Source organism: Euwallacea fornicatus, chromosome 9, assembly GCF_040115645.1.
Source record: "Euwallacea fornicatus isolate EFF26 chromosome 9, ASM4011564v1, whole genome shotgun sequence".
Classification (NCBI taxonomy): Eukaryota; Metazoa; Arthropoda; class Insecta; order Coleoptera; family Curculionidae; genus Euwallacea; species Euwallacea fornicatus.
This window is the reverse complement of record NC_089549.1, coordinates 2,400,201-2,415,046: the sequence shown is the minus strand read 5'-3', so window position 1 is coordinate 2,415,046 and position 14,846 is coordinate 2,400,201. Positions and strand designations below refer to the sequence as shown.

General features: G+C 38.0%; 1 protein-coding gene across 2 annotated transcripts in view; it reads right to left on the bottom strand.

The window, feature by feature from the left end:
- Positions 1-14,846, bottom strand: part of hlk (hulk) — a 26,604-nt gene extending 11,758 nt beyond the window's left edge. The window contains exons 1-19 of one of the 2 annotated variants that reach the window (XM_066285743.1): positions 14,609-14,846; positions 10,745-10,927; positions 8,179-8,319; positions 7,755-7,790; positions 7,142-7,324; positions 6,947-7,090; positions 6,772-6,894; positions 5,188-5,379; positions 5,009-5,131; positions 4,759-4,950; positions 4,524-4,706; positions 4,339-4,470; positions 4,081-4,286; positions 3,729-4,025; positions 3,533-3,674; positions 3,325-3,481; positions 3,143-3,266; positions 2,460-2,574; positions 2,264-2,371 (exon numbers count right to left, since the gene is read on the bottom strand). In XM_066285743.1, coding sequence (XP_066141840.1) covers positions 2,264-2,371; positions 2,460-2,574; positions 3,143-3,266; positions 3,325-3,481; positions 3,533-3,674; positions 3,729-4,025; positions 4,081-4,286; positions 4,339-4,470; positions 4,524-4,706; positions 4,759-4,950; positions 5,009-5,131; positions 5,188-5,379; positions 6,772-6,894; positions 6,947-7,090; positions 7,142-7,324; positions 7,755-7,790; positions 8,179-8,319; positions 10,745-10,927; positions 14,609-14,753 — 2,926 coding nt within the window. In that variant the 5' untranslated portion in view covers positions 14,754-14,846. The remainder of the gene's footprint in view (positions 1-2,263; positions 2,372-2,459; positions 2,575-3,142; positions 3,267-3,324; positions 3,482-3,532; positions 3,675-3,728; positions 4,026-4,080; positions 4,287-4,338; positions 4,471-4,523; positions 4,707-4,758; positions 4,951-5,008; positions 5,132-5,187; positions 5,380-6,771; positions 6,895-6,946; positions 7,091-7,141; positions 7,325-7,754; positions 7,791-8,178; positions 8,320-10,744; positions 10,928-14,608) is intronic. The other variant, XM_066285744.1, reaches the window with a different exon arrangement.

The window sequence follows — 14,846 nt, the reverse complement described above, 5'->3', positions numbered from 1 at the left end:
ATTTCATGAAATTAAAATTTATTATTCAATTTTCAAAAATTTAGGTCCTTTCCTCGCTTCTAATTTTCTTTTCATTTCCTCAGCCAGTAATTTTTGACATAATTTTACAATGCATCCCGAACTTTTCAAAGCTAAATAGAAAATCAAGGAAATTCTAGTCCAATTACTATGAAAACCGCATGCGTTATTCGATAATGTCGCAAATACCGTGAAAACGGCTACTTGTAGAAAAAGTTAATGCAAGTAACATAAAAAACCTAAAAATTAAAGACAACAACACCTGAAAATTTCTTAATTGACGAACCAAGTGAAATTCCAAAAAATGAACCCACACTGGCTGAAAGTCGAAAAGTTTTTAACGTTAAATTGGATCTGTTACGAGAAAAAGCAACACCCTGTAAAAATTAATTTACAATTTATTTGTGTAGGGCATGAAGTGCAACGCATGTTTCAAATTTCAGTTTAAAACTGCAGGACCTAGTCACCACCCTGTATTTTAGCTAAGGCAGGTGGTGCGTATTTGTCTGCGGAACTGCCATATTAATCAACTTTATCTTCGTGTACTATTCTGCCCCAAGGACCATTCGCCATTTACCTCTTTTCCATCCTGCTTCTGACTTTAACCGGGATGGTTTCAGGAAGGAATTTCTCTAGTCAGTCCCATTGCTCTTGCGAGATTAATGAAGTTCCTAGACCCATTCCGGAGACGAAGTGGTCCATGGAGGCAGGCCCGGACTTTTGCCTTTTGAAAATTTTGAAACATTTTGCGGCGAAACATGATTGACAACGAAAATGTGCAACTTTGCCTGTATTAAACCAACCTCGCATCTTTTACCGTTTAAGAGACCCCAACTTCGTGGCTCAAATTTCCTTCTCAAATACCTTCTCCGGGGAGTCTCTTTTTTGATATCTTTGCGGGTGTTTCGGCTCATTAATGAAGATAAAAAGATTTTGTTTTTGGGAAATTTTGTTACCTTTTTTATGAAAAGAATTCGTTTTACGGTGTAATAGTCGAAATTTGACATTTCTTTTAACTCTGTTGCTTCGGTCAGTTTTCCCTCAAGTAATTTAAAATTTAGGGAAGAGTTCATAGAACGATAGGGAACACCTGGAAATTACATATTTTTGTTCAAAAAGATCGATGAATCTGGAAACCCTCAATTTTGCATAATTTGCTTTTTCGTTCGTTCTGTCGAGGTCGCTCAAAGGGGTACCCTTTGCCGTATGACAAGCTTCAAGATCGTTTGCACTGTCCTATAATTGCTTCCAATAGATGACACTATTAATCAGCCGCGATGGCACCTTTACGAATCCGATCGCCGCACCATCCACGATTCACCCAACAAGAAGAAATAACCAAATCGTAACCTCAAAATTTCCATGTGGCTATTCGTCTGCTCCTCCTTCTTTACCTGAAAAGCTCTTAATCAATTCTGAGAAAGCTTGTGCGTCGTCTTCGTCTGAATCACTCCCATCGTCTTCTCCTGTTTCGTCAGAATCGTCATCGTCACTATCGTTATCTTCATCGTCATCATCACTATCATTACCTAATAAAACGAGACAGCACATGCAACCTCGACGGTTTCGGGACGAGTAGGAATGCTCAACTTTGAGATATCGCATTAGAGCAAGTGAACTATGGTAGATTGACCTTCATTGAGCAATCCTAGTTATAACTATTACCTAATCTATCATGCAAAAAACGCACCTCGCATTTTAGCTTTAGTGTAGCTGATGTTAAGTCAACCGCGTGTCTCTTAACTTTTAAACTTTACAAAATCATAATTAGGGTAATATACATAGTTTACACAATACGGAATGTTAAGTCGGCGGGGTATGATAATGTTATTATGATATGTTGAGACTGTCAAAAGAAACTTCGGATTAGACGATCGGAAGTAAAAAAATACTAAAATCCAATAACATATATTTGCAAATAGTAAGGTTCTTACTTTTCTGCTCAACGAGCCAATCCAATACCTTGTCCTCATTTTTAAGATTTCCTATAAAATAAAATTGTTAGGAAAATTTAATAAGTTTGATGAGCAATAATCGTCTTGAACTTATCGTGAAACAAGTAGGTTGATGCCTAAGAGCAGAAATGGGTCATTCATTACTTGTAGCGAGGCCGAATAAACTATCAAGAGGCACTTTCTAAGTAAATTTGGCGTACACTGAATTCTTTGACCTTTCTGCTCAATACTCCAATATCAAAATATGTGGGCTTAATGCCCGATGAGACACTCCTGAAAACATTTCTTACCATCATACATAATGGGAACTCCCGTTTCGTAGTAAACCAAAGCTGGAAAACTGAATATTCCAATTTCCGAAGCTAGCCTAGAGTCTTTGGATTTGACGAATTGGATGTCTGGATAACAAAAATACTCATTTAGTTTGTCAATTTTAACTAATAATAATGTCTTCTATACTAATTAATTTAATCACAAACTTCTCACCGTGTTTGTCTGTATCATCATCAATGGTTTCCAGCTCTTCCAGAACCTCATCGCACTGAGGACAATTATCAGTGTAGAACAAGACGGCCAGATGTTCTACGTCGTTTATCAAAATCTGTAAAAATAAGTAAGCGCTCACAGGGTGTTTCATTAAAAAAGTTCAGTCGTTTTAATACTTAATAACCAGAAGGCTTCCGGTCGCCTGCAATTACTTGGATGAAATTTACCAATTGATACTTGCGGCATTTCTTAAGTAATATGAACTGACTTCAATAAAACTCATTTAATGACCTGAAGTCACTCTGGTCTGCAGGCGCATTTCTTAGTTAAAATTAACTTTTTAGTAACTTTAAACGAGCTAATCTCGATCATTTTTGCCAGTTTGCACTAACTTTTATTCGCAATCGAAAATTGTCTTCGAGACCCGAACTGGCCTAGAAACTCGTGCTGACTTGATATGATTTTTTCACTGTCCTGAAATGGCCCTTCAAGCATGAAGTGCTAAAATTCGAAATGATAGGGCAAATCTCTTGGGTGGTCGATTTGAGATCGAGGAGAAAGAAACCTCCCGAGCTAACAAAGTTTTCGGCAATTTGCGGCACAAATAGTTGCAGGATCATACCACTTTTGAAAGTAGAAGAGATAAAAATAGTTGTGGTTTTTCCTTGTCAAAAATGGCTTACCTGCAGTGTTTTCCTATCGACATTCTCAATTATATCTGGAGCCGAATCTTTTAAATTGAGGACCCATTCCAAGAGCGCTTCTTCATGCATAAGATCGCCAGTGTAAAACTCCCTAAATCGATTTCTAAAAAAGAAGTATTTATACAGATGAACCTTCGTTGTCCAGTTCTTAAAAATCTTACCTATAAAACACTACAGTGGGAAGACTCGGTAGATCATATTCCTTCTGAATTCCGTCGTCAGAAATTTTGACGAAATCTATATCCTTATCCTCGCACTCGTCATCGATATTTTCAAGCTCTTGAAGGATCTTCTGGGACCTCTTGTCACCTTCCTTGTCTGAAATACAACTCTTCCAAGACCATATCGGAGTAGCTTAAATTTACTTACAAAAATAGACGACAACGTATTCATTCTCTGACAATATTTTGTCCAGCATTTTAGTGTTAACTTCTTCAATCCTGTCCGGTATTTCCAGGGTATCTTCATCGGTCAGCCACGCCAGGACTTCGTCCTCATCTTCAATATCGCCCTTAAAATAATTTTATTAGAAATTAAATGAATAGAAATTTAAAGAGCATCCCACCTGATAAACTAGAGGCTCTTTATTCCTAAAGAACACCAGTTTCGGGAAACTCTTGATGTTATACTTCTTTGCCAGCACTAGATCTTCGGTAGTAACGAAGATAATGCCATTTTCGTCCAACTCGTCGTCAATATTCTCTAGTTCGTCCAGAATGGCGTCGCATTTTTCTCCTTCATCGCATTTGCCACTGAAGTAGACCACCACGTATTCATGTTCATTTATAAGGTCTTCAAGAATTTCATCTGTGACCTCTTCAATGGTTGCAGTATTTTTTTGTTCAATTAACCACTTCAGAACCTAGAGGTAATAATTGTTAAAAGCTCTCTTAAGGTGTAAATTGAGCACAACAGACTTCGTCCTCGTTCATCAAATCTCCTTCGTAAATCGAAGGGATCTTCTCCTCGAAGTATACCAATGTTGGAAGATGATCAATGCCAAATTCTTTAGCCTCAGCGTCATTGTCAATTCGAACGATGACAATACCTTCTTTTCCCAAGTCGTCATCGATATTTTCCAATTCATTCAACACTCGTATGTCCTCTTTGTCGTCCTTGTCATCTAAAAATGCGTTCCAAATGCAAAAAAATTGGATGCAACTGCGGCTACATACAAAAGAGAACTGCCAAATACTGTTGGGAATCAATCAAAAGGTCCATCATTTCGTCTGTAATATCGGGAATTTCACTGTGCTTCTTTTGATGTATGAGCCATCCCAGAAGCTCATCTTCCTTCATTAAATCGCCTAAAACAGAATTAAGTTCCAAATTTGGTGCGACCAATCAATCAATTTTTGACCTTCATATAAATGAGGAATCTTCTTCTCGAAGAATACTAAAGTGGGAACCACATCAATGCCGTATTCTTTTGCCTCATCATCATTGTCAATTTTGACAAACACTATGCTGTTTTGATCACACTCGTCGTCGATGTTTTCTAATTCTGATATGACTTTCTGAGACTTCTTTTGATCTTTATCATCTGAAACCAGATGCTGAGTACGTAAGGCTATAAAGGACTTGGTGGTTCTTACAGAACAACACAGCCACGTATTGCTTTTTTGCCAGAATCATGTCAAGCATTTCATCAGTTACATCTTCAATTTCGTCATTCGTCACTTGATGTTCGAACCATTTGAGTACCTTCTCTTCATCTTCTAGGTTACCTTCGTAGAGAGTAGGTATACCAGCTTCGAAATATACCAACGAAGGGATTTTTTCAATGCCTGGAAGTTGGTACTCGTTTTTTTGTGCTGCTTTTAGGGACATTTAATCCTGTCTTACCGTATTCTTTAGCCTCATCCTCATTGTCGATTTTCACAAACACGATGCCGAGTTTGTCGCATTCGTCGTCAATGTTTTCGAGTTCGTTTAGCACCTTTTGCGACTTTCTGTCATCGTCATCGTCTATCGTGGAGGTTAAATCAGTCGAAGTCGACTTATAGTTTAGGGGAGAAACTTACAAAACAAAACCGCTAATGTTTTTCCTTCCCCAATTAATTTATCAAGCATTTCGTCAGTGACATCTTCAATTTCGTCCTTTTCCAGTTGTTCCACGATCCATTGAAGGAATTCGTCTTCTTCCTCTAGGTCGCCGTCATAAATATTTGGAATGCCCTTTTCAAAGTATACAACGCAGGGCAGAGAGTCTAGACCTGAAAAGCAATACGATGCGTGGGGTAGGGGGACTTTAGCGTCGGAAAACGATTGTTAAAGTACTATAGAGACCAACCAGATGTTTCAGAAACTTTCCTGATTCTGGAACACTGGAAATGCTACTAATGCTATTAAAATTGAAAACCTAATTCTTATTCTAGTCCCCATATAATTTTTTTTTTAATATTCTCCCTATTTTATTTTATTTAAAGGCTTTATTGTTCTTTATATGCCTTTTGGGTGTATTGAGAATGATCCCTAGAATGCCTGGTATATTTAGTGGTACATCCTGTATAAATAGAAAGTTTGCATTAATTTGTTTGTGGAGCGACTTTGTAATGATGATTCGTGTTGAAGCCAATTTTCCATAACTAGTTCTTTAAGCTTGACATTCTGTGTTTTATTTTATATTTATTTCCATCTATTTATTACGAGCCTTTTAGGCATACCTTTCTATATTTATCTATCTAAACTTTCGATTAATAAAAGGACACGTATTAATTTGTATTTTGGAAAATTTTTCAAAATTTTCAAATTTTTTAAATTTTTCAAATAGGTAGGTACCAGTTCATTATGTAGGTATCTCATTTTATAGTTAAACTCTTTTGTTAATTACGAGAAACTATAAATTTGGGTAATTTATTTGTTAGTTTGTGAGCAAATCGATTATTTTTGTTAATTTAAATGTTCATCAACATTGCTCGTGACAAAGTCTCTTAGAGTCTGCATTAGTTAAACCGTTTACTTGTGCAGTTTGTTACGCTCTGTTTGGAGTATAATTTTCCTCTATTTATCTCTTTGAGGCTGTGTTTGATTCAAACAATTGGAAATTGCTCATTTTTTCTTATATTTCATTTCGGATTCACGCTTCACACCTAAGAGAATCACAATCTGTTCTTGAGTGTGAAGCGTTATACCGAAGCAAAGTAAAAGTAAAAAAGTTAGTTTGTGCGTTGATTTGCATGTTGAGTAACTTTTACGTCATGGTTCGTTTTTGGAGTCCACAGCACAACTCCATGGAATATGATATACATATATATATGTAATCGTTATTTATTATATATTTTATATTTTTTATTTTATTTTTTGTTACTTTTTATATAATTGTTTATGCAATTTAATAATTTATTCAAATTTAAAAATGAACTACCAGTCTTTTAAAAATTAAATGGCCACATTTTGTGCATGTTGCTGGGGCATTTGTGAAAATTTTTATCGTTTTAATTATAGCTCGGACTAAATTTACAAGGATTGATTCCTGTTCGAGTTCCAAAACGCAACTTGATCAAATTCCCCGTCCTAGAGTCAGGCACTTATTACTAATAACGGTTTGTGGATACAGATTCCTAAAGCATCCTTCTTCAAGTTAATTCTTGTAAAAAAATTCTTACCGTACTCTTCGGCAGCAACGGGGTCATCAATCTTAACGAATTGAATACCGTATTTGTCGCAATCATCATCGATGTGTTCCAGCTCATCCAGTGCTTGCATTGACTCGTCATCGTCACGATCATCTGCAATAGTCAATATCTGCAATAACTGTTACTTGATAGTTGAAAATTTTACAAAATAATACGGCGAGATGGTCAACGCTGTTGATTAAAGTCCCAAGTGTCTTTAAGGTCACGTCCTCTATAACATCGTCCTCATCTCCCGTGCTTTTGTTCTGAACCAGCCATTCCAAGACGTCGTCCTCTTTAGTGAGGTCGCCTAGGGAAACCTCTTTTCTAGGATTAATGTGGCAAAAACGATTTTTCCTACCTGAGTAAATAATGGGAATTTGATGTCTGTAGTAAACGAGTGCAGGCAAAGGCCCTAGATTGTATTCCTCAGCAAGATCTTCATCGTTAATCTTCACAAATCCGATGCCCAGTTGGTCTGCCTCATCGTCGATGTTTTCCAGTTCGAGAAGCACTTTTGAGCACTTCTTACACTCTGGTTTATCTAAACGGTTTATATCGGCATTGGTTTCTGCTCGTAAACTCAAATGATGTGATTATGAACGTTCGGGAGGTGAATGATTTCATTTCCTATATGCGGCCAATAATCCATTTTCAACATTCTCAATTAATCGTTGAAGTTAATGGCAAATGGAAAAAAGGGGAATTCAATGCGATTTCATTCGAATATAAACCATTTTATTTTCTCCGCTTCTGTTATTCGGATTTATAAACCTGAGGCCATAAAATGTTTGATATCTTGGCACTGAAACATATACACATACGTGTTACTTAACAAATTTTTAAATAGGAATTTAGGAGTCGCTTTAGAATAAACTTGTTTAGAAATAAATAAAGTTTTATTAGGTTGTTTCGTTGAGTCGTAATTAACTAGAGTGTAACAAGAAAATGTAAAGCCAAAGCATAATACTTACTAGCTCCATATTTTTGGCATTTATCAGCGTCTGGACCTAAAGGTAAAATGTTAAAGAACGTTAGTAACTAATTAATAGCATTTTTCGTACATTAGACTGTTATTTACGCCCTTCCTACTGGAGATCTCAATAGTCTTTTTAGGATATTACAGTGTGTACCACCCACGTGGTGTAGCGTTTTTGAAACGGGGGAGGGGGAGGGGGAGTAGTAATTAATTGACCATTGCTGGTGTGTTTCACGTATACCTCGGACTAATGCCGGACTCAATCGTTTATTTCTAAACGCTTTAAATGAGAATTTACGTTGAGATTTAAGGGTGCGTGCCCTCTTCATCAAAATTTTTTTAAGTGTATTTTAATTAATTCATAGCAACATTTTTGTCTATTCAACATTTACACATCTAACTGATAGAACGTTACTTACAAAACAATACGGCAACAAAATCGGTTTCCTGCACAATCTTTTCCAATATTTTTGCATTAACTTCTTCGATTCGGTCAGGCAGGTCCATTGCCTCGAGGCTGGTGAGGAAGTCCAGGACATTCTCCTCGTCCATTAAGTCTCCTGAAACGTAAAGATTTCAAACATTAGAGATTTTGTGTTATTGGAAATTTTAATTTATGTTTCTTCATTAGGTAAATTGGGAGAATCTCAAAAGAACAGAAAAAGAACTTTGTGTAACTTCCTGTGATGTTGCAGCTCTCTAAGAATTTCTGTAGTTTTCCTCGTTGTTTCTGTTCACATTTTGTCAATATTTTCATTAATTAGTAATTTCCAGTTGTATTAGTAAGCAAAGCTCCTTGGCAATTCTAGTATAATCTCCATTATTTCTTCACCTCCAATTTTGCCCTCATTGACCTTTACTATTGCAATCGTTTTTGGAAGTATTTTAGGACTGTGTCCATATCATCCTCATCTAATCTGAGCTATCTTACCAAAATCTTCGAGAAGTCACTTCTTTGTCACAGTTGTAATGCAGGACACTGTATTCTATGTATTCTATACCTTTTATATGGAAAAGCATTCGCTAGTTTACTCTTTTGGTGCACATACATACGTTGAATATCCGCCCATTTCATTGATCAAAATCTTCAGGTGGCCACGTTGAGAAGTGCTGCTGAGGTAAATCGGAGGTATTATGTTTTATGGTAGATAGAAGTAATGTTTCCATGGTTTTAACATGCCTGGCTGGGCCAGTCAAAGCTTGTGCCCATTACGAGTCCCCTGGGGATGTTCTGAGCTCATATTTGAAAATCTTTGTTGTTTCAACTACTGAGCTTATACCTGCTTATAGTGCGCTTTCATCTTTTCCACGCTGTGCACACATATTCGTGAGAGGTCCGACATTCTCAGACATTGTATGTGCACTTGCCTGATGAAGCCAATAAGTAAAAACGCATCTCTCCATATATATTTTTTCTCTTTTTTGTTAGATGTATGGTTAATGATTTAGCAATTCTGTTTGGATATATAAGGTTTTTCTTTTAACACAGATTTAGATTTTATCTATAATTCATATTAAAGACATCCTGTAGGGTTGCGTTATCACTTATGAAACAGTTATGGATCTTCGCTTCTCCGGTATCCTCTCCAGAAAGTACTGAAGCCAAATGCTTTATAGTCTGTTTTTGATAATCCTCCTGAATTTCTCATTTGATTGTCACATCCACCATCAGTTCTCTGTATGGTAAGTGTACTTTCCTTCTAAACAAATATTTTCCTTCCGATTCCTTTACTGGCCCATTCTTTAGCAGCGCTTCTAGGGCTTTCTCTCAGGACGAGATGAGGACGACAAGTCGTCCTCATCTCGTCATGGAATTTTGGTTTTTCAATGTATTAATAAAGGAAAGCTATCTGGATAAACGCACGAAAAACCTGTATGAACAAATATGTGCTGCTTGAGTAACCCAAACCAACCCCTTCTGGGCACACCGAAGATCAATTCCCTGGAATAACTTGATTGAGCCTCATAGGCCTGACTGAGGGGAGGGCAAGTGTATTCCGTTAACGAAATACGTAATTTCTCAATTTTCCCACCATTACCTGTGCCAATTATTTGTTCCTGGAAAAGGGTATTAGCGTTATCAGCTAGTCAAAGTACAACTACAGGTGAGATAGTTGAGTTGGAGTACTTGCAAGATATACTCTCGCTGATTTGCTCTCTCTTCGCCCCCTCCTTGATCCATCGATCTCTAACAGATGAAATACGCTTGGGACATTATAAGTTTAGCTCATACACAACAAACTCCAACGGTCATTTCATGATACTGCACATGTGGCCTGGGACGGATCATCATAGAGGAGGCAATAATCTCATCAGGTCCTTGTGCAGATGAGAGCTGTCCTCTGTGGGACTCACCATTCCATCCTCTGTGTTGATGCTCTTTGGGCGTTTATACGATTCGTCAGGAAATGTGTTTCAAAAAGCCACGCATGGTGATCCGAAAAGTTCGGAAATCCGAGGATCTAGAATTTTACCATTTTCCAGAAAAACTCGTTAATTGGGTTAAGCGAACAGAAGAGAGGTGGCACGATTTCTGCAGCCCTGGAACTTTCTGGTCTGGTCGACCACATGAATTTAATTTTGAGTCCGCTGATGCATGGATGGATATGAAATGAAGCCTGGAAGCGTCTTCTGGCAACCTTGGAGAACTCGCGATCTTGTGCGGTAAAATTACGTAATGACTATTACATCCAGGTTTCCTTCTATCGAACGCAAAAAAAACTTAAAAGAACTCGTGTTAACAAGTGGCATGTTGTAAAAGTTTATTTTTAAGCCAGCCTCGAAAACGTTATGGTGGATCTTTTAAAAATAGCTTGAAATCTTGAGCTATATTTCTATATATTTCGCTTGCTGTGACCCACATTCGGCCTACGTTTAGGTCTGGAGGTTAAATCCAGAGTTGGGAAGAACCTCCTGGTTAGAACCATTCGGATGATTATTCGGTATCCCCGTTAAGGGATTAATGGTGAAGGAACCACGTCTTACCTTCATATATGATAGGTTGTTTGTCTCTAAAATAAGTGAGGGCAGGGAATTTAGTGATGCCATACTGTTTAGCCAGTCGTTTATCGTTAATCTTCACGAAGTCCACCCCGAAGGAGTCCGTGTCATCGTCGATCTGCTCGAGTTCCTCTAACACTTTGTCGCATGTCGTGCAGCTTCTCGTATCTGGAAAAAAGATCGACAGATCATTAAACTTCGAAATTTCACGCTGATCGCCTGGAAAAACTCACTACGGCGTTTAGGACGAAAATAAACCTGAAAGGCTGGGTTTCAATAGGTTTTCTTTTGGGGAAGACTGCGTTTCGTCGTTTTGAAAAATTATTTATAAATGTGAAGAAATATTGTACTTTATAAAAACAAGATTTTGGATAGCGCCCAAAAATACACTTCTCAGAAATTTTCGGTGTTCATTAACGCTTGAATTGAGCATTCGCTAACGCGACACGTAATAGATTTTTGTAAGTTCAATGTCCTAAACCTAAATCATTTACAGAGTGTTCATCTGTTAATTTTTGGACGCGCCGATATTCGGCGAGTCCCAGGAGATCACCATGGGTCTATTTTGTCACACGACAACGGTCAAGAATTGTTTCTTAAATTTGAGTAAAATGATAACGTCCACGTCTTTTGTCCGGGGTCGACGTGTACCTTATCGAAAACTGGTTGGAATTGTCCCAAATTTTCGGTTATAACCCAGAATGAATTCGTCATGCTGCGAAATCGCTGGCTCGGGCCAGCGATTTCGTATAAAATTTATAAGTTATATTAATTTGTTAGTGTCAAGAAAAAATGCCTTTAATGTACTGATCTGAACTGTCGCAATTCTGATTGTTGAACGTTAAATAATGAAAAACACGAAATAAGGGCCACGAAGAGCACTAATTAGGAGCAATGAGGAACACTAAATAAGGGCAATAAATATATAGCTTTAACTGGGATTTATCATGCTACTTAAATTTCTTCACTCCTCTTCCTGCTTGAAATTTGCAGAAGTTTTATTCTCTTTTATTGTAATTTTCGCAGCTACATAATTTTGCTGTTTTTGTAGATAAACTATAGTCAGGATTTTCAGCATTGGATGTGCCGAAGTCATTCGACAAAATACAGGGTGTCGCTTAGGGTTCTCCCGATTTCCAGCAAAACTTTAAATTGCTAAGATGGTATTAGACACCATTAAAAATTTAAATATCGTCAGCGTAACCCGCATCAACAATTAGAGAGCAGATAAAGGTTTAACACCTAAAACATTGTTATCTGTTTTGAGATTCTATCTTCTCCTATTTACGGATAATTATACCGAAATTAATTCTGGTATATCGCTCGTTTTTTTTTGTCTAGTCTGTCCCAGGTTAGATCAGGTTACTTTAACATTTAATAATTTTAACAGCTCTAATTTGCGACCAATGACGTGCGTGGTTGTTGTTATTTGGCTAATGCACTGTTAATTTATTTGGTTACGAAGCGACCTTCACCTTTAGAAGACATATTTAGTAGCACTAACTTCATTCTCTTAGGCCCCTTAAGCTGTTTTTATATTTTAGCCCCGAACGTTTGAGGACTTGCGAGCTTTCTTAACTCATTCCTCAGGCCAAAAGTTCCTTCCGGGTAGATATTTTATATAGTTAGTTCCAAACTGGATTTTAAGACCCCTCAGGTTTTACTGCTTAAAATCTTTCTATTTGGAACTAAATACACAGTTTTTGCGGGAGTTTTCACCTCATCAAATTGAGATCGCATTTCTCCGTCAGGTCTCTAGTTTTTTTCTGCATCTCTCACAGTTTTCGAGATTCCGAATAGTTTGCAAAAACTCTTCATCTCATCGCACATTTTCTAATTGATCATAAATGGTGTTCTTCAGTAACCTGAATTAACTCATACATTGTTAGGTTGAAGTTAAAACCTATAGCTTCGAGCTTCCGTATTATTAAACTTTACAACCTGATGTTCTCGTCATTGTTGCTTTTTCTCTCGTTTTTCGCTATTTTGTCAATTGGAGAAAAACAGTTCAATGAGAAAGCCTCCCGTGTGTTGCTGCATTTTTTAGTTCTTTGCAAGTTCTTAGCATTAGTTCCCTAAGGTACCTGTTTTCGTGGCGTTTTCGAAATATCAGTCGACGTTTGAAATATGGCACTTTTCGCCCTTTCGCCCTTTCGCCGGGCGCGCCGCGCCTTCCGAATGGTTCGAGATGTGGCAAAATGGCCATTACCATCCAGTTTTTTTAAAACAAAGTGGAATGCCAAATTGTAAATGTCTTGTACTTCGCAGGGAGGTCGAGAAAGCGCGAGTTTTTGAAGCAGTACTTTAACAGAATGTAGATCGAAATATTTCCACATGAGAATCAATAAATATAAGACAAAAAATCGACATTCGTCAATTGGTATGGACAGAGATTTAGTGCTTTTGATATACAAGAGGTCAAAGGTTAACTTGTTATTTCTGAAAACTGTGACTGTACCTCCGACAGTTTTTGAGATACACCTCGAATTTTCGTATGACGATATCTACATAGACACCTACTGGGTGCAAACGAGTAGAATAAGAAAATGAAGGTAGCCTTACTAAATATTTTTGGGCCACTCCATATAATTCTACCACCACGTTTAGGAAAATGCTAGGGAGGGACAAATAAGTAATACAGTGAAAATATTATGACATTAAGAGCGTAGCCAGTGATGATGGTTATTTTTAAAGACTCAATTATGCCTGAGTAAAATGGGAGCAACCAGATATCTGCGAACTTATTTTTAAACCAAAAATTCGACGATGTTGCCATTGTTCTTAAGCCACGTTGCTCCGATCAGGCATTCGAATTGTTTACACATCAACAGGTGCTCGTAGTGTGGCTTTATTCCTACAGTGCCAGCTATTCGGGGACAATAGAGCAATAATTCCCTGACAAAATCATCAAGGTGATAATCGAATACCAATGTAAAATCATTTTCCTCTAGAATAAATAGCCACTTAGACCTGCGAAACCTATGCAAACCCATTTTCGCTGTTAGGGCCGATTTATTAGTGTTCTGATAAGTTTAACAGAAGCGTAATTTAGATTACCGGAATTCCTAGCTAGTGATTGGCAGGAGATCGCATTTGGAGAATTTGAAATGTAAACAAGCGCATGTGCACGTGGGAACCCAGGAAATTCGGGTCCAAAGAAAGCAAAGAATGTATGACAAAAATGCCACTCGTGACAACACTGTAACGGGAAATTCGTACGCAACGTGTTTCGAATCCCGGCTTTCACAGTCCTTTGGCAATGAAAACTGATTTTCATTGCATCATTCAGCGGGAGGACACACAATACGATACCCAAATCTGGTTATGCGTAAACTCCACATTATTGTTCTTGCTGGGTTGCGCTGTCGAAAGCCCGTCGAAGATCTAATAAAACACCTGCTGTATTTGGGGGAGAAATTATGTGCCGTGTTTACAGGATCTCGTTATGCTTAACGAGAATTCGCTTGTTTTTGAGCTGAGTGGGCAAAAATTTTATATTTAGAAAAAGTAATAGTAGCGAGAAAATGTTTATCTTTTGTGTTATGTAATGAATTGTTTGAGCATAAGTTGCTGGCAATTTTTATGAATTGTGGATTTTTAAAGCTAACTTCTTAGTGACTAAAACAATGAAGTCACCAGTTTGTTCGGAGCTGAATTAGTCACGAACTTGGCACCTATTTGCATGACCCGCAGGAACATTCAAGGCACCTCACTGCTTGAGCATGAACCTATTTCACCACCACATGCACCAAATCCAGCACTGGGTATTCACCACTTTCGAGAGGCTTTCGACAATCCGAACTGGAAATCACGGAAAGCACTGACGGCACTCTTGGAACGGGTACTTACACCAGAAGACCGCGACATAGCCCTTGTCCTGGAGCACCCGGTCAAGTTGCTTGGCATTGACCTCTTCGATGACGGCGGAGTCCTGGTGCTGCGGGGGGCTGCGTTTGGCCGCCACCAGCGCCACTAGGAGCAGCCACCTCAGCATGCTGCAACCTATCACGACTACGTCGTCCGCTTATGCTGACTGAGCTGGAAAGGACCGCGTCCAGACGTGGGAGACCCCTCGAGACCGTGAATG